Source organism: Danio rerio, chromosome 24 (genome assembly GCF_049306965.1).
Source record: "Danio rerio strain Tuebingen ecotype United States chromosome 24, GRCz12tu, whole genome shotgun sequence".
Lineage (NCBI taxonomy): Eukaryota > Metazoa > Chordata > Actinopteri > Cypriniformes > Danionidae > Danio > Danio rerio.
This window is the reverse complement of record NC_133199.1, coordinates 1,175,001-1,196,142: the sequence shown is the minus strand read 5'-3', so window position 1 is coordinate 1,196,142 and position 21,142 is coordinate 1,175,001. Positions and strand designations below refer to the sequence as shown.

Below are 21,142 nucleotides of genomic sequence, written 5' to 3'. Positions count from 1 at the left end.
AGACTGAAATTACGTATGACTTCAAAACAACATTAGCACTCTCCAGTGCTGTACCTTGATTCTGCTAACAGGATTTATAGAGGTAAAGTTGGTTTTATATTCACTTATTCACACATTCACCTTAATAATAAATCTTTATAAAAGTGTTATTTGCAAATTCTAAATAGGAAATCATATTAGCAACCAATAAAAATCAAGGTACAGCATTTTTCTCAGTCAGTTAGATGGTGTTGATGTTGTTTTAAAGTCATGTTTACACAGTAGTTTAGATTTAATATTCAAATAAGCGAGGTAAACAATATAGAGAGAGTTAAATTCATGAATGTGCGAAAATAAAACCAACTTTACCTCTTTACACGATTTCACTATCCAGAATTTGCAGTAGTACATTTCTGAAATGATATTATTAAGGAGAAAGTCAGTATGTGTGCAATTAAAACTGTACCTCAGTCACAGGCTGGGCCTGTTTTTAAAGTTCCTTTCTGGTTTTGATACACAACTGTGAATGTTTGTGAACGTCCCTTCAATGGAATTAAGGGTTTGGGGGCCGTACAATGTTTTAATTTTTGCATATTGACCCAGTAGCTTCTGCTTGGCTACACAACTCTGGTAAGTTACTATGGTATTCATTAGGGCTGCACAATATCAAAGTCCCGTTAAGGCCGACATTTCACTCGGTGGCCATCTTTAAAACACCTCTCGGGCATTCTGTCTGAATGGCCAAACATCAAACATCTCCAAAACTGTTAGCCAAGCTTGCCATTAAGTTACATATTTGGAGCCACCAATAAAATTAAACAACAACTGTCTTATAAGTTTTGTTTATAAACATCCGAATCAAACAAAATCGGCATATTTTCATGTTTCCCGAGCTAATGCGCATGCACACTCAAAAGAAATGTGATCATATGCGATATATATACTTCTTACATCTGTGAAGCAAGTATTCGCTGAGATATCAGTGTGTTTGTTGACCACCAAACTGTCGTAAAAGCACACGTCTGCTCCGAGCTTCTCCCCCAGAGAAACATCAGTCTATAGCGATCGATGATTGGCTCCTGTACTAGTAGGCGGGGCTTAATTCACCATATTGACCGTTACACTTTACCCCATTCAAAACTATACGAGTGACACGTCTTGTGTAAAGTCTTTGACAGTATATTGTTTCAGCAGAGATATAATGCAAGGTGATCATTCAATAATCACATCGATAGCAGGATTTCAGAACGTGGCTTCTGATCACTTTCAATAACTACATTGACCAAAGATGCTTTCCGTTTTTGTCTGTCTGAGCAACTCACCTTGATTAAGCTCTCCAATACAACAAACGAAAGAGAAAGTTTAAATGAGTAGCCCTTTATTTAATGTTTTTAGCAGCAAGATATTGCTTTCACATACTAAAAAATACTAAATCTGTGATGTGGGATATCCAATAAAAGACTTTTAGATCTTTGAGTTGTCATTCTGTGATTGTCATTAATGCCCTTTAAAGTGCAAATGCCCATATACTCCTAGTTTTATTGAACCAGGTTGGTCTCTTGAATTCAATTTTGGCTTTCTTAAGAAAACAATGGGAAAACAATAGGCTAGGACAATTTCATATATAATAAAGGAAAATATATATCATCAAATCCACCACCTCTTGCTTTAAACCTGTGGGGAAAACACAATTAGTATATCCCTCAAACGTTTAACCTTAAACCTGACCATTATTAGAAATGGAGGCTGGCTCTTTAGCTAACCTAAACGAACAAAGAAAAACACCAGCAATGAACTGTGACAATAATGCATTGCTTTCAGGTGATAAATAGTATGCTTATATGCATCACATAGTTCTTTAATAAGCAAGAACATGGTACAGCTCTGCAAGAAGCAACATTGTGCCGCGATGTGTCTCAAAACCTTAAGAAACTGGAAATTGTATCGTCCTGAAGAGCAAGAGTTAAGCAGAATTGTACACCTTTCACAGTTTAGCTCCAACCCAAATTAAACTCATCTGAAAATTTTAATCAATGCTTTTGGGATTTGAAAAATTTGGGGCTGGTATGTGACACCCCATTCACACAGGGCTTCAGCATCAACGCTTAACTGAAGGGGTGTTTGAAGTTGGGGCTGAAGCAATCGTCATAGCAGCGTCAGCCAATGAAATTAGTCAGCAATAGGCCACTGTCTAGCTGGTGTATTTGCATACAGCGATCTGATTGGCTGATGCTTCCGTCTGCACTTGAAAAGTTGAGCAAGTCCCAACTTCTGCAGCGAGCAATGCATCTGAAGCAGCGCAGACAGACCCACAATGCAGTTCGACAACGCCTGACGTCAGCCATTCACAGTGAATGGGAAGCGTTGACGCTGATGCCCCGTGTGAATGGGGCGTTAGAGTTAAACCACAGAAAGATGGCGCAGGATTTGCCTCCGAATTGTAGTGGTAATTGTAGACAGCTGGTCAACCTACTACAGTAGGCTAGGGAGGTCTGATGCTATGTTTACGTGAGCAATATAGCTAAAAACAGAGAAGTTTTTCCCTTTTGTTTTAAAAAACCTTCAGATATTCATGACATTTTCAATATGATCCACGTTTATACACATATCTATGTAAATGGGAAAAACTGTATTACATATACCAGGCCAGTATTTGGCGCTGTCGTCTTGTTAATGAACAGTACAAATATGGAAGTGATGAATCAATCCAAATAATCAAGTGTTCAAAAGAGTCGTGAACACCTTGACTAGTTGCATCAGCGGTGTTTGATTAGGGTTTGAGCAAAATTGTGCAGAGCTGCGGCCCTCCAGGAATTGAGTTTCAGACCTGTGATGTAAAGTAATCAGCATTTTTGAAGCTAATGAAGACATTAGAAGTCATTGATTTATTTGAGTTATTCAGCCTGACATGTTTACTGCTCCAAAATATTATAAATGTTTCTTAAAATAAAATGTACTGTGTTCAATGAGTGAAAAAATGTAGTGAGACCGTGATATTTTTATCCAAGGTTATGATGCCATCAGAATTGTATACCGGCCCTTGCCTGGTTTTGAGACATATCTGACATGTTGCAGTCGTATATAGGAAAGTATCAAATATGCACATCAGTTTTCAGAGGATTATTCCCCCTCTCAGTAGAAAGCAGGAATGGTGTGTTCAATCACACAGCGTCTGCAGTGCTGTCTAACAAGTCGAAGTGCTTCAGGCGGCACGTCACACTCTTGTACGTTTAATAACTGCAGTTCAGGACATCCTTCTGCTAGTGCCATCAATCCTCGTCCCGTCAAGCTCTCGCATCCCCTCAAACTCAGCCTTCTGAGCATTTTACAACAGTGTGCTAACACTTCCAGTCCAGCGTCCGACACCAGCGGGCAGCGTCCTACGTCAATGGACCGCAATCGAGGGCAGTTTCGAGCTAAATAACTCAAACCCTGATCTGTCAGTCCTTCACACCCCCGTGCATTCAGATAGCGTAGCCGCGGACAGTAGCGTGCTACATAACGCAGTCCGACATCTGTTATCCGCATGCAATGTGCTACACTTAAATAGCGTAGACGGCCTTCCAGACGAGCGACTTCACGCAAACCAAAGTCTCCCACTAGATGGCAGTCGCTAAGGCTGAGCTCGCGTAAGGCTGTGCAATGCAGTGCTAGCTGGCGCAGGGATTCGTCTGTTATCCGGATGCAGCGGCGCAGGTATAAATGTGTGAGACGCGGACAGTGAATTGCAATGGTCTTCAAGCCTTTGTCCTCCAGTGAAACGCAATCCGTCATGTTCAGGTATCGCAGACCGATCTGTTGTCCGTGTAGAGGTGTGTGTTGCACAGATCCCTCCTCCGTCAGGCTGATACACGTCACTTTAGGACAGCCTAAAGGAAGCGAAACTACATTTTAGCAATGTTAAAATCAACCGAGGCTCATTGTGGATACGCTCTCTCTCGAGCGTCCTCTTCTCGTGTTAATTCACTAGAGGGCGCAATATACACTTCAGCCAACCAGGCCAGCTTGCTGTTCACAGACTGACCCACCCCCTTGCTTGAACCCAACCAATAGTGTTTTCAAAAGCAATCTAGAAAAAGAAAAGCTGTTGCAGTCGTGTGATTTCACCTCGTTTTCAGCCTGTTGTTTATTTATTTATATGTATTTTTAGTATTATATTATAGGTGCTACCCACTGCGGCATCATGCAGCCCGGTCATAAATTTGATTAAACTATTAGAATTACCATATTTCATCCATAACCAGAAGATAAAAGTTGTATTTATATAAAAAAAAAACTACTTGCAAATCAAAAGCCATCAGCATTTACCCTTGTCTTACTTTGGATTGCAACCTCTGGGGTGTTTACCTCATATTAATAATATCAATTTTAGTATTTATTATTAATAGCATTAGTTGCAGCAGAATGATTTTACGATGCCATGGTAAACTTTGACACCTTTACGCCACTCGCATACATTAAAAATAAAAATATATATATTTTGTAGTGGCTGTCTCCAAAATGAAACCAATAATAGACTTGTGCGTTAAACATTGTGCCCACCAGTCTCATTAGATGAGGTTAATATTAAATTATTACACTACAAAAACATACTTATATGATTGTTAGACTGGTGCACGTTTAGTTTTGTCAATATTCTCCTGTTTATATAGGCCTACTGGTTTGTGTGCACCCTTGTGTGCAACATTTGTATGCTTATAACCACCTCTGATCCTCAGTAGGGGTCCTCAGTAGGGGTAATTTTTGCGGTCACGTTCTGAAAAGTTTGGGAATCCCTGTGCTACTACTCCAAGAAAAAACTCATAGATGCTGATGTCCTAGCTTGGACTCAGCGGCATTTATTAACTCTTGCACCTACATTCCTTGTATTAAAACTATTACCAAGACCCAAGACATGCTTAAATATGCATACGAGCATCAAGTTTTGATTCAATTTCAACCTGAAAATCAAATCGTGGGAAACAGGAAAGAGTCAAAGTTAATGACCTGACAATTTAGACTCGACATACGGTTTTCAAATGGATAAAATAGCAAATAAAGGCCAGAGAAAATAAGACCAACAGAAATAAAATCCGCAAACCTCATATGGAACAAAACCCAGGCAGTATCTGTTTTTGCTCCCTCTACAGTTATACTACCTGCTTTTGAAAGTGGATGTAACCACAAGATACTTCTGCAACAAAGGCTGTATTACTTGTGGATGGCAGAATACACGCTGTGCCCTCTGCATGATGAATAACTGTACAGTGTGCGATTGTGCGATGAACTCAGCAGACGGACTCTTGCACTGCGCTTGAGGTTAGCAGTCCATCTTTTTAAAAGTGACTGGCGGCGATTCCTAGATCCCGTAATGTTTTTCCCAGCCTTCCCAGGAAAACTTCAGCATCGTGAATTACTCCCCGAATAAATCCACAACCGAACATCGCATTTTGATGCACACCGACAGCTAATCCATCACAGGAGCTCCTGAAAATAATCAAGACGTGATGTGTTTTCCTCGTTGACCATAATTGATGTGCCGTGCACATGCATGTTTGCTGACCACCTGGAGTGCAAGACTTGTCCTTTTAAATATCTGAATCAAGAAAGGAATAATTGACGATAAGCCATTGAATAATTAGAAACTAATGCACACCTAGATCAGCCATGATGTTGGCCTTCTACTGTGTTTTGATGTGATTTTTGACTGTAGTAGCTGTGAAATAATCATTTAGCGTAGTGATATGGAGCTGGAATGCACTCAAAACCTGCCGGAACTACTTTAGTTGTGCGTTTATCTTAAAACAATTGCACATCTTGGTACTGTATGTTCATCAGCCAATCAGAATCATGCATTCAACAGAAGCATAGCATAAATTAATACCAATTCATAGTGTAGTATTGCAAATATTACCTACTATTTATTGCAGTTGCGTTTCTGCTGAGGCTTTCAGTCATTCGTAGTGTTTTAAAGTCTAAATATTTGCGCCTTGACAGTTTTTATTTTTTAATTTGGTTCAAAATTAAGATGTAATATTAATTTTGCCGCGCAAATACACATGTAACCCTCGGTACACAAATGTATTATAAGCTTTTAATCAATGGACCAGATGCTCAGAAGTCTAAATTCCTCCAAAGAGAGAGAAGATACAACAACAGTGAAGGACTCGGACACAGAGGTAAGAATATTAAAAGATTGTATTGTAAAATGTTCACAGAAATATAAAATAAATAAATAAATAAAAATAAATAAATAAAAATAAATAAAACAAATTCTAGATTTTTTCACACTTATCTAATGACCTAAATCTTATTTACACTCTCTAATAACACTTCTCTTTCTTCACAGGCTATATCACTAATAAGGTAAGTTAATATTGTTGTTTTTCTGTTTTTTCTATTGTTAAGGCTAATATTATATTTTGGTTACTATTATAACAATAATATAATATTAATATGCTAATAACATTACTATATTAAAGGTTTGCAAGTGTAAGTTAATAATACAATATTAAAATTGTATTATTATTTAACATATAATCAAGATTTCCCTTCTTAAATCAGTTAACCTCTCTCTATAAAGATTCAAAAATTTCAACGAATGAACACTCTAAAGGAACAATGTACAAATAAAATAAAAATGAAAATAAAACATTCACTTAAAACATTTCAAAATGTTCCAAAAGTCCAGTAAAGGTGATAAACTTTCAAAAAGATTCTTTTGCAAAACAACTAGGTTGCAAATTCAGTTCCAGAGATCCAGGATGTTGCACTTGTGAGTGTGTTGTAAATTTACACTCCTACCATGACGTTGAATAGGTTTTACTTTGTATCTTTTCAACAGGTGTATCCAAAGAATCCACTCAATGGGAGGCTCGCCAGTCCAACTCCACAATGAGACACGCCGATGGAAGTTGAGACAATCCAAATCCAGAAAAGAGTTCAAACTTCAATTAATTCGAATCCAGAGCAGATCACATCCAGCAACTGACGTCAATAGAACATCTCACCGATGAAAAACCAGAAGAAGATGCACAAACGAACAAAACCAAACAAAAAAAAAAAACCTGGCCTTGAAAACACAAGGCCAAAGAAACCATTAGCATTTTACAGTGAATGCATTAACTCAGCTTAACACATTTCTAAATAAACAGCAACAGTAAATAACCATGTATATGCTTCTCTCTGCTGAATTTCTGTGTTTTTCCTATTTCTCTCTCCTATTTGGCATTTTCTTTTTATAAATGACAGCATTTTACTCTTTCACTTAAACTTTACACAATCACTTGTATAATACTCTGTATAATACTTTGAGTTTACTAGACCAGACAAATGGTTAATTAATGAAACACATTTTTTTGACACTAGTTTAAATCATGTTATAATGAATACAATAATAATTAATAAAAACACGAACTCACCAAGGAAACATTCAAAATCAAAGCGAAAAAAATAGGAAAACTCCAGGTGGCACTCGTGTGCAGATTTCACTCTCAGAAACAAATCTTGTTTTTTTCTTCTCTCAATCCTTCATTAAAAATATATAATTGAAATCATGTCAGCATCTTATTAATGGTCAATTTTCACAGTTAATACGCATTAAAACATTAAAAGATGTAAATCTAATAGTTATATTACTTTTATTAATATAACAACTTACATCTCTGCTTTCCCTTGCGAACACTGAATCACCATAGCAACGGTAAACACAAGCTAACAGACAAGCGAGATTTGTTATTGTTTGGAAAGCTGATCTGCTGCTATAGTGTAAGGCACGATGATGTCATTCTAAAGCACTATTCCCTTGAATGCTGTATAATACTCTATTATAAATTATTTATATAAGTAAATAATTTTAATGTATATTATTTAATCGAGTATTCTGCCAATGTTTTTTCCTCATATTTCTATTTGCTCTATTGCTGTATACTACCCACTAGTAACCTGGGTTACACATTCCCCCCCTGAATTCAGGCACGTCCTCGGGCATGTACGGGGTTGGGTTGTCACTGCAATTGGAAAAGGGTCTGGCACAACAAAGGGCTGATCTCTAGTGAGTATGGGTTCTTCTAACGATGTGGTAAAGGCAGAACTCAGACCTTGTAGTAAGGACTGAATGACTAGTGTCAAGGGATTTCCTAGTTTATGATACTCAAGCTTATTAGGAGGTCTACATTGCCTTTTTGAGCGTCTAGGGCCACTGGTATCTAGGTCTTCATCCACTATTGGCTGGTTACTTGAAACATTTCTGACATGAGGATTTTGATCATTAGAATGGGGTACATCAACAGGATCTAATTCAAGCGCCTTTCTATGGATCTGTAGTTCAACACTATTTCCACTTCTTTCAGGTTCAATTTCTTTAGGGTCAATATCAGCAGGGTTCAGCACAGGTAAGAAATTCTCACTGACATCATCTCTTTGATTTTCAGTTAAGTCTTCTTCTAATCTGGAATCAGGTAAGGTTTCTTTTTCAGGGTTCACTACGACAGGGAGTGGTTCAATGGGCTCCATGCCAGGTAAGTTCCTTACAAGCACTGGACTTTGTGATGAACGTAACACAGTTGTTGTAATGGATTCCAACTGGCGTCCTGCATTTCTAATATATAGAGAGTCATCCTCAGATTCTGACTGATCACTCATTTGATGTTCTTTGGGAGCAAATTCTAAAGCAGAGCTAGACCTGGTTCTGGGCTTACGTTGAACATTTGGAGGACTCATTTCTTCAATTTCATTTTCAGACAAATATCCACAAGGTCGAAGTAAGTCTCTGTGTAAAGTTCGAACTGGACCGGTCTTTCCGTCAGGCTGGACTACATATACTGGGAGATCTCCAGCTTTACGGATAACTACATAGACATCTGGTTCCCATTTGTCTGCCAGTTTGTTCTTGCCTCTTAGCCTCAAATTTCGCACAAGGACTTTATCTCCCACGTCAAGAGTAGAAACAACCACATGTTTGTCAAATCTGCGCTTGTTACGTTGGGCTACTTTTGCAGAGTTTTTGATGGCAATTTCATAGCTCTCTCTTAAACCTTCTTTCAGATCTTTTACATACTGAGAGTGGGATTTGGTAGAACGATCCACAGGTAACCCAAAGGCTAAGTCGACTGGCAGCCTGGGCTGTCTACCAAACATAAGTTCATAGGGAGTGTATCCTGTTACATCATTTCGAGTGCAATTGTAGGCATGCACCAAAGGCTTGACAAACTCCTTCCAGCACGACTTCTTTTTGTTTTCAAGAGTACCCAACATTTGGAGAAGGGTCCTATTGAATCTCTCCACTGGATTTCCTCTTGGGTGGTAAGGAGTAGTTCTCACTTTGTGTATACCTGCGACGAGACATAGCTCTTTGATGAGGCTTGACTCAAAATCTCGTCCTTGATCACTGTGCAGTCTTTCCGGAAATCCATAATGTACTAGAAAGTTTTCCCATAAACATCTAGCCACAGTCTGTGCCTTCTGGTTTCTGGTAGGCACAGCCACCGCATATTTGGTGAAGTGATCTGTAATAACTAATATATCTTTGGTGTTACTCTGATCTGGCTCTAAAGACAAGAAGTCCATACAGACCAACTCCAATGGTCTGGTAGTCTTGATGTTCATCATTTCAGCTGCTTTTTCAGGAAAGGCTTTTCTACGTACACATCTCTCACATGTCTTAATTTTCTCTTCCACAGATGATGACATTTTTGGCCAAAAGAATCTTGTCCTGACAAGGTCAAGTGTCCTCTCCATGCCCATGTGTCCCATATCATTATGGAGACTCTTCAACACTGTTCCACGTAAAGCTACAGGTAAGGCTAATTGATAGTGAGTGCTTTCCTGATCTTGCTTCTTCCTATAAAGCAATCCATCCCTTAATTCTAATCTGCTCCATTCCCTTATCCACAGAGTAACAGCAAGCGACTGGTCTTTTGAACTAGAAGGTTTTTCATTCCGCTGTAAACAATCAATAATGAATTTGAGATCAGGATCCATTCTCTGCTGTCTCTTTAACTCTTCGTTGGACAGGTAGGGAATGACTGGAAGACCATGCTCATTTTCTTGTTCAAACTCATTTGGTAATACATCTGCATGCAGGGCTAAGGACTCAACAAGGGCAATGGAAGGGTTGGAAAATTTGCATTTATCTGAGGAATTTCCAATCTGATGTCGATCACAGATGGCTTTTATGGCCTCTGGGAGGATAAGAGAATCTTCAACTCCAAATTCATCTAAATGATGAAGGGTAAACTGTTTAATTCTCTCTCTCTCTTTCTGAGATGCAGGGTCATCTAAAAGCTCACCATGTGGTCGTCTTGAAAGGCCATCTGCATCACAGTTTTGACTTCCAGCCCTATACTGGAGCTTGAAATTGTAAGTGGACAGACTTGACAACCAGCGATAACTGGTAGCATCAAGCTTTGCAGATGTCAGAATGTAAGTTAAAGGGTTGCTATCAGTTACGACCACAAATTCTGTTCCATACAAATAGTCACTGAATTTAGATGTGACTGCCCATTTAAGAGCTAGAAATTCTAGCTTGTGAGCTGGATACCGGCTTTCACTTCTTGTCAACCCTCTGCTTGCAAAAGCAATGACCCGCATTTGTCCCTCTTGTTTCTGGTATAAGGCTGCCCCAAGCCCAGTGGTACTGGCGTCAGTATGCAGAACATAAGGAAGCTTTGGGTCTGCAAATCCCAGAACAGGTGCAGAGGTGAGTTTCTCAATAATCATGTCAAAGGCTTGTTGACAGGGCTGATTCCATCTGTTTCCGAATTCCTTTTTGGGGTCCAGATATTGCTTATTCTTGTTCTCTTGTAGGTGACGTTTTTGAAGAGGTGGATACCCTACTGTGAGGTCATTAAGGGGTTTGATTATCTTGGAATAATCCTGAATGAACCTCCTATAGTATCCAGAAAATCCCAGAAAAGATCTTAACTCTTTGAGATTTCTTGGTCTTGGCCAGGTTTTTAGGGCCTCGATTTTCACTGGATCAGTCTCCACTCCATTTTCTGATACAATATGACCAAGGTATCGAACAGAAGTCTGGAAAAACTTGCACTTTTCAGGTGATAGCTTCAGTCCATATTCTTTGAGCCTTTTCAAAACGTGCATCAGCCTTGATTCATGCTCTTCTAAACTTTCAGAGAAAATGATCAGATCATCGATGAAGACCAACACCTCTTTTCTATTCAAGTCACCCATGCATCTTTCCATCAGCCTTTGAAATGTACTTGGGGCATTGGTAATGCCTTGGGGCATCCTATTGAACTCCCAGAACCCCAAGGGACACACAAAGGCAGTTTTACTTTTGTCAGCTTCCTCCATCTCAATCTGATAATATCCTGATTTTAAGTCAAGGACAGAGAACCATTTGGAACCAGTTAGTGCTGAAAAGACCTCTTCCAGATTTGGCAGGGCATAGGCATCTTTAATGGTTTGTGAGTTCAGCTTTCTGAAGTCAATGCAAAGACGTACAGAATTGTCTTTCTTTCTTACAACTACTATGGGGGAGGCAAAGGGGGATTCTGACTCTCGGATAATTCCAGCTGCTAACAAGTCTTGCAAATGTTTTCGTACTGCATCAATGTCCTGAGGATGTATGGGTCGAGGTCTGTGTTTGAAAGGAGTCTCATCATTAAGCTTTATTCGGTGAGTGACTTTGTTTGTATGTCCATAATCTACGTCATGCAAGGCGAAGACTTCAGGCATGGAATTTAATTGATCCGTTATTCGTTTCTTCCATTCAGGTGTCAATGGGGAATTTTCAAAGTCAAATTTGAGATTGGAATAAGCAGAAAGTTCTTTATTGACAGTGCTGGAATTTACTGGCCCACTCTTTATTACTTCTTGGACTGCCCGCAATTCAGCAATTATAGTTCTGGGATAGATGGTAATGTCGGTCTGAGTTACATTCCGTAACACAACTGGTAACTGTTGATTCCTTTTGTTGGGTAAGGAATGCAAACAGCTGGCAACTAGCAAACCACCAGGTAAAGCGGGTGAAGTTGGTGACTCTAGAGCTACACATTTCCCTACATGAGGACAATTAACTAGAACATGTCCATCAAGAACCACTGTGCATCCTGCAGGTACTACCTCTGGAACATGTCCCTTGAATTTGATACAGCCCACTACATCAGCACTTGCTTGTTTGTATCTTGCTTCTAACACTTTTTGCACTGCACGGTAACCATGGAAGTTAGATTGAGGAAAGGAAGCAGATTGTTGGACATAGTTGTTGTAAAGAGCATCTAATGAATTTGTGCCAATTAGAACTTGGGGAGTGTTCATCAAATCTGGGACTACCAGGGCTAAAGTGGGCACTTCTGTCTCTGTTCCAAGGAACTCTCTGGGAAACTTAAGAGTCAATTCCACATATCCAAGATAAGGCACTGTTTGACCATTTGCCCCTTCTACTTCCAGCAAGTTATCCAATGATTTAAGTGGACAATTTGATAAATTCTCTTGATAAAATGACCAGGGAACAGTAGTTACTTGGGACCCTGTGTCCAGAAGGCAGGAAACTCTTTTATCACCAACAGTTATTTGGGCAGTACACTTCACTCCCACTAATCCTCTTGGTAAATTTCTCAAAGGGGGTGCGTCACACGCATTTTGGTTGAACAATTGTTTACGTTTCTCAGGGCAATTATTATTTCTTTTAGTCTCTGTATGCCCCTCTACAGAGACCGTCCTCAGTTTAAAGGATTCATGATTGCTACTTGTTGGGTATCCCACTGGGCTTGTCGCTCCCTTAACTTGCGTTTTTTCTCAGCAACTTTAGTAGGGTCAGGAGCATTACTACAGCTGCTGGCAAGATGACCATCTTCCGCACATCTAAAACAATACCCCGGACGAGGTCTACTTTCAGGTAGTTTACTAGCTCTGTAACAATCTGTTGCTCTAGGTTCAGGCAGCAAGTTTCTGGTGCGGTTTCTATACATATCAGGGGCAGACAGTTGAACCTTTAAATCAGCAATTTGTCTCTTTAAGTCAGCAATTTCAGTTGCTTCTACATCACTTTTAATTTTTGGAGTGGCTGTAGTTTGCATGGCTGTAATCTGTGCCTGTAACTCAGTGACAACATTTCTCAGCTCACTCACTTCATCTGGTTTTGCATTTTTTTTCTTTTCTTTCTGGCTTGAATGGTTTTGCAGTGCAACAACTTGAGTTTGGAGTTCACACACTTGCTTTGCGAGAGATGTGTCAGTTTGATCATCCTGCGTTTCACATTGGTGGGCAGATATCTGTTGAGCTGACAGTCTGAATTTCGAGGGGGCAGGATAGTGTTTATTTAGCCCTAAATGTTTTCTCATTCTTTCTTCTTTAGAGGCATTTTTATCTTCTTCTGTACGGATGAGAACTACTAATTCTGCAAATGAAGGAGGAGTGGCTTTTCTCCTTTCTAATTGAAGGTTAGCAATGAGGGAACTGTCCCAACAGCCGCGACAAAACTGCTTTAGAAGATATCGGTTTCTCTCTTCTTCAAATATCCCACCTCGTCGAATAGCTGTGCTTAAGAGTACTTGTAATCTGTGCAGGTAAGTTGAAGGCTTCTCACCATTGTTTTGGAAGCTATTCATAAATCTGGCTAATAACTCATCTCCGTCTTCTACAGAGCCATATACATACTCCAGCAATTCCAGATATACTGCAGGTAAACTGTTAGGGGAGACATGTTTAACAATATCTGCAGCAGGGGGAAGCAGACTGTCTATGATTTTTCTAGCTCGATTTAAGTCAGATATAGAAGGATCTGTCAGTAGGAGATCAACACTGGCACGCCAAGTGTCAAAATCTGGCTCATTAACAGGTCTAGGAATTTTTCCAGAGAAAGATCGGAGGCGAAAAGAGGTATGGTGCATTGGAGCTGTTTCATTTGTGCGGACAATGTGCTCAACTACTACCTTTTGCACGCTAGGAGGATCAATTATATCCATGGTAAGTGCTGGATGGGATGACACTGTTACTGTGGGTTTAGTACTTCTATGGTTAAGGCTTTCCTTGGACAGGTTTTTTGAATTTGTTGACTCAACTTCATGAAATGGTGAAATTCTAGATGAAGGAAAAGCTGTTTGTTCAGTAATCATACTTTGTGATATGACTGGGGACAGCAGTCTATTTGGTGAACTAACTGTGCTACGATCAAGTATTTGAGAACGTGCTGCATTTGGAAATTCAAGCTTTTTATCCAAAACAGGTAGTGACTCAGCATGAGAAGGACCAAATTTAATCTTCAGTAACTCTGTTTGGAGTACTTCCTCAATGGATTTCCCACTAAAACTAGCAATGTTTTGCAATTCCTCCAGATATCCATTAGTAGCACTATCACTAGCAATATGGGGGTAAACGCAGCTTAAAGCACGTACCATGAAAGTGGTACTTGGGTTTGACATACTAACTACAGTTAAAGGCAAAAGAGGCATCAATGTTTTCATCGCGGAGTTATGTGTAAACTCTATGATAGCATGTCGATGAAACTCACAGTCAGGGTCATCAATTAGAAGATGTCGGTTAATACTACCATATCTTAAAAGCCATGACTCTAAATCTGAGTCTGCCTCAGTCAGTGTCATTCCACCCACAATTACTGCTTTTGAGATATTTACATTCTCTTTTTCTATGATATCCATGACGTTAAAGTTCTCTCCGATTTGTAATATTTATAGTGAACTCGAATACTGTAATTATACACTGTTGTTGCAATCTCTCTCCTGGCTGGCTCTCGCCACTTTTTGATATGTAACCCTCGGTACACAAATGTATTATAAGCTTTTAATCAATGGACCAGATGCTCAGAAGTCTAAATTCCTCCAAAGAGAGAGAAGATACAACAACAGTGAAGGACTCGGACACAGAGGTAAGAATATTAAAAGATTGTATTGTAAAATGTTCACAGAAATATAAAATAAATAAATAAATAAAAATAAATAAATAAAAATAAATAAAACAAATTCTAGATTTTTTCACACTTATCTAATGACCTAAATCTTATTTACACTCTCTAATAACACTTCTCTTTCTTCACAGGCTATATCACTAATAAGGTAAGTTAATATTGTTGTTTTTCTGTTTTTTCTATTGTTAAGGCTAATATTATATTTTGGTTACTATTATAACAATAATATAATATTAATATGCTAATAACATTACTATATTAAAGGTTTGCAAGTGTAAGTTAATAATACAATATTAAAATTGTATTATTATTTAACATATAATCAAGATTTCCCTTCTTAAATCAGTTAACCTCTCTCTATAAAGATTCAAAAATTTCAACGAATGAACACTCTAAAGGAACAATGTACAAATAAAATAAAAATGAAAATAAAACATTCACTTAAAACATTTCAAAATGTTCCAAAAGTCCAGTAAAGGTGATAAACTTTCAAAAAGATTCTTTTGCAAAACAACTAGGTTGCAAATTCAGTTCCAGAGATCCAGGATGTTGCACTTGTGAGTGTGTTGTAAATTTACACTCCTACCATGACGTTGAATAGGTTTTACTTTGTATCTTTTCAACAGGTGTATCCAAAGAATCCACTCAATGGGAGGCTCGCCAGTCCAACTCCACAATGAGACACGCCGATGGAAGTTGAGACAATCCAAATCCAGAAAAGAGTTCAAACTTCAATTAATTCGAATCCAGAGCAGATCACATCCAGCAACTGACGTCAATAGAACATCTCACCGATGAAAAACCAGAAGAAGATGCACAAACGAACAAAACCAAACAAAAAAAAAAAACCTGGCCTTGAAAACACAAGGCCAAAGAAACCATTAGCATTTTACAGTGAATGCATTAACTCAGCTTAACACATTTCTAAATAAACAGCAACAGTAAATAACCATGTATATGCTTCTCTCTGCTGAATTTCTGTGTTTTTCCTATTTCTCTCTCCTATTTGGCATTTTCTTTTTATAAATGACAGCATTTTACTCTTTCACTTAAACTTTACACAATCACTTGTATAATACTCTGTATAATACTTTGAGTTTACTAGACCAGACAAATGGTTAATTAATGAAACACATTTTTTTGACACTAGTTTAAATCATGTTATAATGAATACAATAATAATTAATAAAAACACGAACTCACCAAGGAAACATTCAAAATCAAAGCGAAAAAAATAGGAAAACTCCAGGTGGCACTCGTGTGCAGATTTCACTCTCAGAAACAAATCTTGTTTTTTTCTTCTCTCAATCCTTCATTAAAAATATATAATTGAAATCATGTCAGCATCTTATTAATGGTCAATTTTCACAGTTAATACGCATTAAAACATTAAAAGATGTAAATCTAATAGTTATATTACTTTTATTAATATAACAACTTACATCTCTGCTTTCCCTTGCGAACACTGAATCACCATAGCAACGGTAAACACAAGCTAACAGACAAGCGAGATTTGTTATTGTTTGGAAAGCTGATCTGCTGCTATAGTGTAAGGCACGATGATGTCATTCTAAAGCACTATTCCCTTGAATGCTGTATAATACTCTATTATAAATTATTTATATAAGTAAATAATTTTAATGTATATTATTTAATCGAGTATTCTGCCAATGTTTTTTCCTCATATTTCTATTTGCTCTATTGCTGTATACTACCCACTAGTAACCTGGGTTACACACATTTACTGACCTCCTGGAGTGCATTACTTGGACTTTTGATGGTTTAAAAATGTAGGGAATAATTGATGATAAGCCATTGAATTATTAGAAAATAATGTACACCTGAGGAGGCCGAGATGTGAAGTCTCCTGTTGTGTTTTGATGTGATTTTTGACTGTAGTAGCTGTAAAATAATGATTCAGCGTAATGATATAGAGCTGTAATGCACTCAAAACCTGCCGGAACTACTTTAGCTGTATGTTTATCTATAAATAACTGCGACCTAATTATGATCATCAGCCAATCAGAATCATGCATTCAACAGCACTATAGCATAGATTAATAACAATGCGTAGTATTGCGAACATCACCTAATATTCATTACAGTTGCATTTCCGCTGAGGTTTTCAGTCATTCGTGGTGTTTTAAAGTCTCAATATTTGCTCCTTTACACTTTTTATTTTTTAATTTGGTTCAAAATAAAGATGTAATATGTTTTTTCTCATTGACCATAACGGATGTGCCGTGCAAATACACATTTGCTGACCTCCTATAATGCAATACTTAGACTTTTGATGCTTTAAACTCTGAAAAAAACGTAAGGAATAATTAAAGATGACCAATTTAATTATTAGAAAATAATACACACCAGAGGAGGCCGAGATGTGAAGTCTCCTGTTGTGTTTTGATGTGATTTTTGACTGTAGTAGCTGTGAAATAATGATTCAGCGTAATGATATGGAGCTTTAATGCACTCAAAACCTGCCGGAACTACTTTCGCTATCTGTTTATCTGAAAATAATTGCGCATCTTATGTTCATCAGCCAATCAGAATAATGCATTCAACAGCTCTATAGCATAAATTAATATCAATGCGTAGTATTGCGAACATCACCTAATATTTATTGCAGTTGTATTTCCGCTGATGTCTTCAGTCATTCGTGGTGTTTTAAAGTCTGAATATTTGCACTTTGACACATTTTTTTTATTAAATTACCTCAGAAACATGTTAATTACCTGTGTATTTTAGTATGATTATAACATAAAAATTGCTAGTAGTTGCAAATTAGTTCTCAAAAACAATATCACATACTGTCCCGGTGTTGTGCAGCCCAAGATTATTATGACATGACGCTTCACTGGAAGCAGCCTCATCGAAAACTAAGTCAGCATGCAATGGAGTCCAATGCCTTAGTCTAATTAGTAAGTGTTCTAATTGGTCATATTACCTGATACATCTAAATGTTCCAGATTGGGACACTTGGAGACCACATCAAACACCGCGTCATTGGACACATTATAGCAGCCTGCCACCTCCAAACACCTCAGCTCCGGACAGCAGCGGGCGATCACTCGCAGCCCACGATCGGAGAGTCTCCGGCAGCCGCTGGCCACCACCGTCTCCAGGGTCAGACACACGTTGGGAGTATCCTGACACAACCGATGAGTGAGCACTTTTAGCGCCCGATCAGCATTTAGCAGTTCTCCATTTAGGCGAATGGTACTCCACAGCCGCGGGTCCCAGGATAGGTTATACCAGCGGCGGCAAACTCGAGCGCAGAGGCACAGGTGAGGAGTGGACAGGTACGAGAGGATGTGCAGTAAAACAGGATCGGGAAGGATGTCGATTAAGGCAGTGTGAGGGGGTTTTGTAGACTTTGAGCGAGTGGCTGGAGGAGGGTGAATTAATGCCACTGTTTCCCCCAGAGAGGATTCACGGCCGTTGGGGACGGTTTGAGGAGGGTTTGGGTTCAGGATGAGGGCCGGACTGGGAGTCCTCATGCTCTGGTCTGAATCTGAATGGGAAGAGAGAGAGAGAGAGAGAGATCTAAATTATTTCAATGATATTTAAATATGGCATTAATATGACACTATGCTAGCATTATATATGCTTGCTATGCATGTCAAATCACTCCAGTAAATTGAATTGAGTCTTCAACCCATAAATGAACGTTGTAAAGCCTAAAAACACAAACAGTTAAATGTAGATTATGCAACCGATGACTTTAACTACAATCTTGCGTAGGTCACAGCGAGGATGAAGGGGTTTACTGTGTAGATTTCCTTTCAGGGAAGCGGTTCATAAGCCTGTCATAAAATGAAAGATAATGAGACGGAATATTAAGGGGAAAAACAGTTTATAATAAGCTCTGGTCTTCCCTTCCTCAGTATTTCACGTCTTTTGTCAAGCCTCCTCCACAAAAATGAGCGCAAAGCATGAGCGAATGAGAGCAAAACATTTCCAAAGCCTGTCCTGAGGATTCATGCATTCCCTAAAATCTCGATTAATAGCCGCTTGCTGAGCTTCAGGACGGTCCTGCTGAGGAACTGAGGTTTATGTGCAATGCTTACATATTGTTAAGCCAGGAACTCTGACATGATGGATAACCAGAGAGAGATTTTCCCTCTGCAAGCCACGTTTTGCATGCAATATTGCATCTACCGACGCTACATTAACAGTCTTCAGTGGGTATTTTTCATTCCAGATGATGCACTGCATTACTGTATTATGCACAGTCTGAAGTACGCGCAGCTTTCTCTGATTTATGAGTTTGGCTTAAGCACACGTAGAGTTTTAGCAACAGGTGCATCAGATCAGGCATCAGCCGCATCTGCTTACACTAACATTTACAATAGAGGAACATGGAGCATTGATATATTTATTAATAGAGCACGATTACAGGAGGCCTCCAGCAACATGGGGAATTCAGCAGAATTGGCAGCTCTAATCAAAGAAATCTGTTCAATGTGTACACAATGTCATTTGTGCTTCATCTAAAACTCCACATCTATGATCCTCCTAGTCTATGCTGACATTATCTTCAGAACACTCTAACGACTAATGCACAGACGGCTGCTTCTCACTCAGGGCTGCTGGACATGCTAATGAGGGACAGATGGACACAAGTGGGCGGGGCTTTCCCCCTCTGATGACACGTACTAAGAGAGAATGTCATCATGTTCACCATTAGAGGCTGGAGATATTCACACTCTGTTGTTGTGTGTAAACCCCTTATCAAAGTGAGTTTTGTATAGTAGATCCCCTTTAAATGATATGAAAGATTAAAAAGATAAAGGCTGATTAATCCGCAGTGGAAAGCAGAACTCATAGACTGAGTGTCCCGCACGCTACACGTCTTTAGGGAAGCTCAGCATGAACAGACCACCCAGAATCTGCTGAATTCCCCCAGCGCCCCAATCCTCAATCCTCAATCCTTCACGCTGTTTTCCTGCTGAATCTGATTGAATCTGTGAGCCGCTCTGAAATGTGCTGAAGGTCTCAGGAGGAGAAGTTCAGAGCCCCTTCTGTCAGACGTGTGTACTTGCTCTGGCAGCGTGACTGTTGGGGATATTTATATTTAGCATTGCAGAATCAAAACAGGCTATGTGTTATTCACTCATTCATTTCCTGTTACCACAAGAAAATACCTTTGACAACATTATTAAGTGGAAAAAATAGCCTATAGTAGGCAGGCCTGTGTGTGGCTGTGATGTATTTGTGTTATTTGTGCTCTGTTTGTGTGTTTTTCCCTCTCTCTCTCTCTCGCTCTGTTCTCCCATATCTGCTTTCATTATTCTCAGCTTCCGTTCATTGGTCTATTCAGCTGTCAGTCATTTCCTCCCCGGTTACGTCACTTTTACGTCACATCCAAAAAGCAAAGACCACCCGTCATAGAAGCACGCGCCAGACCACTCCCTAGCCCCCATAGATATATACATTAGATGTCGCCTGGCCTATTGTTGTCTATTGGAAGGAATGCGTCTTTAGCCGCCATCTTGGTACAGGGTAGCGCTCCTTTGAAATGAATGCGGGACCAAGGTACAGTGGAGGACTGTGGCCATCCAAAGCCAGAGATATACACATCTACACATATATCTATGATCGGGAGTTTTCCTGGATGTTAGTATGCAATTTTTTTTCTAATTACGAAAACTATAATTTTACATCGCTTTTCTACATTGATGGATCAGTGACCGCACGGGCATTCCTGACAAAAAGCTTGTGTTTGTGTGTACAGAAATGTATTATTCACCCTCCCTGTTAAATTTGATCTAATCATGTCCTGAAACACAGCTCTTCTCCTGCTTTCACTGCTCATACTGACGGAGGGAGCGATTCGTTTGTGAATGAATCCCCCGAGCGACTCTTTCACTAACGTTAGCCGACAATAATACAAGTTTCTGGCAGTGCAGCATCTCGTTGTCATATTTCTTTTGCATTGTTTGCTGATTTTATTCAACAAAACTAGCATAAGCCGAGTGTTTAGTGTGAGTTGGTGCTGCTTTGCCTTATGGGTAATGCAGTATGTGACACCCAGTAATTAGCACAAAAGTTCAGAACATACAAAAACAGAAAAAAACGTAATCTTACCTATGAAATGTTCTGCCTTTGTGCTTTGTTTTCTTTGTTTGCTCGTTACTACACTCATAGACAGCGCTAAAGTCCCGCATCTTCACGTAATAACACTGTCTTGACTAGTGCAGTTGAATGACATTTGTCCTGGGAGCACTGTACCAATGTGGCGGCGCTACTGACGCATGCTCAGGGTCCCTATGCGATATCTAGTGTATATAGCTA

At 39.1% G+C, this 21,142-nt stretch overlaps 1 protein-coding gene and 1 long non-coding RNA gene across 4 annotated transcripts in view; one reads left to right on the top strand and one right to left on the bottom strand.

Moving 5' to 3' along the window:
- The window catches only part of si:dkey-192l18.12, a 79,545-nt gene that overhangs the window by 1,657 nt on the left and 56,746 nt on the right, over positions 1 to 21,142 (top strand). Inside the window, exon 4 of one of the 2 annotated variants that reach the window (XR_012399646.1) lies at positions 17,815 to 21,142. This exon is cut by the window's right edge and continues 1,459 nt beyond it. The exons of the other annotated variant lie outside the window; for it this stretch is intronic. This is a non-coding gene — a long non-coding RNA (si:dkey-192l18.12). The remainder of the gene's footprint in view (positions 1 to 17,814) is intronic. 2 annotated transcript variants of the gene reach the window in all.
- Positions 3 to 21,142, bottom strand: part of si:dkey-192l18.9 — a 61,836-nt gene continuing 40,696 nt past the window's right edge. The window contains exons 3-4 of one of the 2 annotated variants that reach the window (XM_001344819.7): positions 17,793 to 18,359; positions 3 to 3,848 (exon numbers count right to left, since the gene is read on the bottom strand). In XM_001344819.7, coding sequence (XP_001344855.1) covers positions 3,112 to 3,848; positions 17,793 to 18,359 — 1,304 coding nt within the window. In that variant the 3' untranslated portion in view covers positions 3 to 3,111. Of the gene's footprint in view, positions 3,849 to 4,642; positions 6,026 to 16,590; positions 18,360 to 21,142 lie in introns of those variants that run through there. The other variant, XR_012399643.1, reaches the window with a different exon arrangement.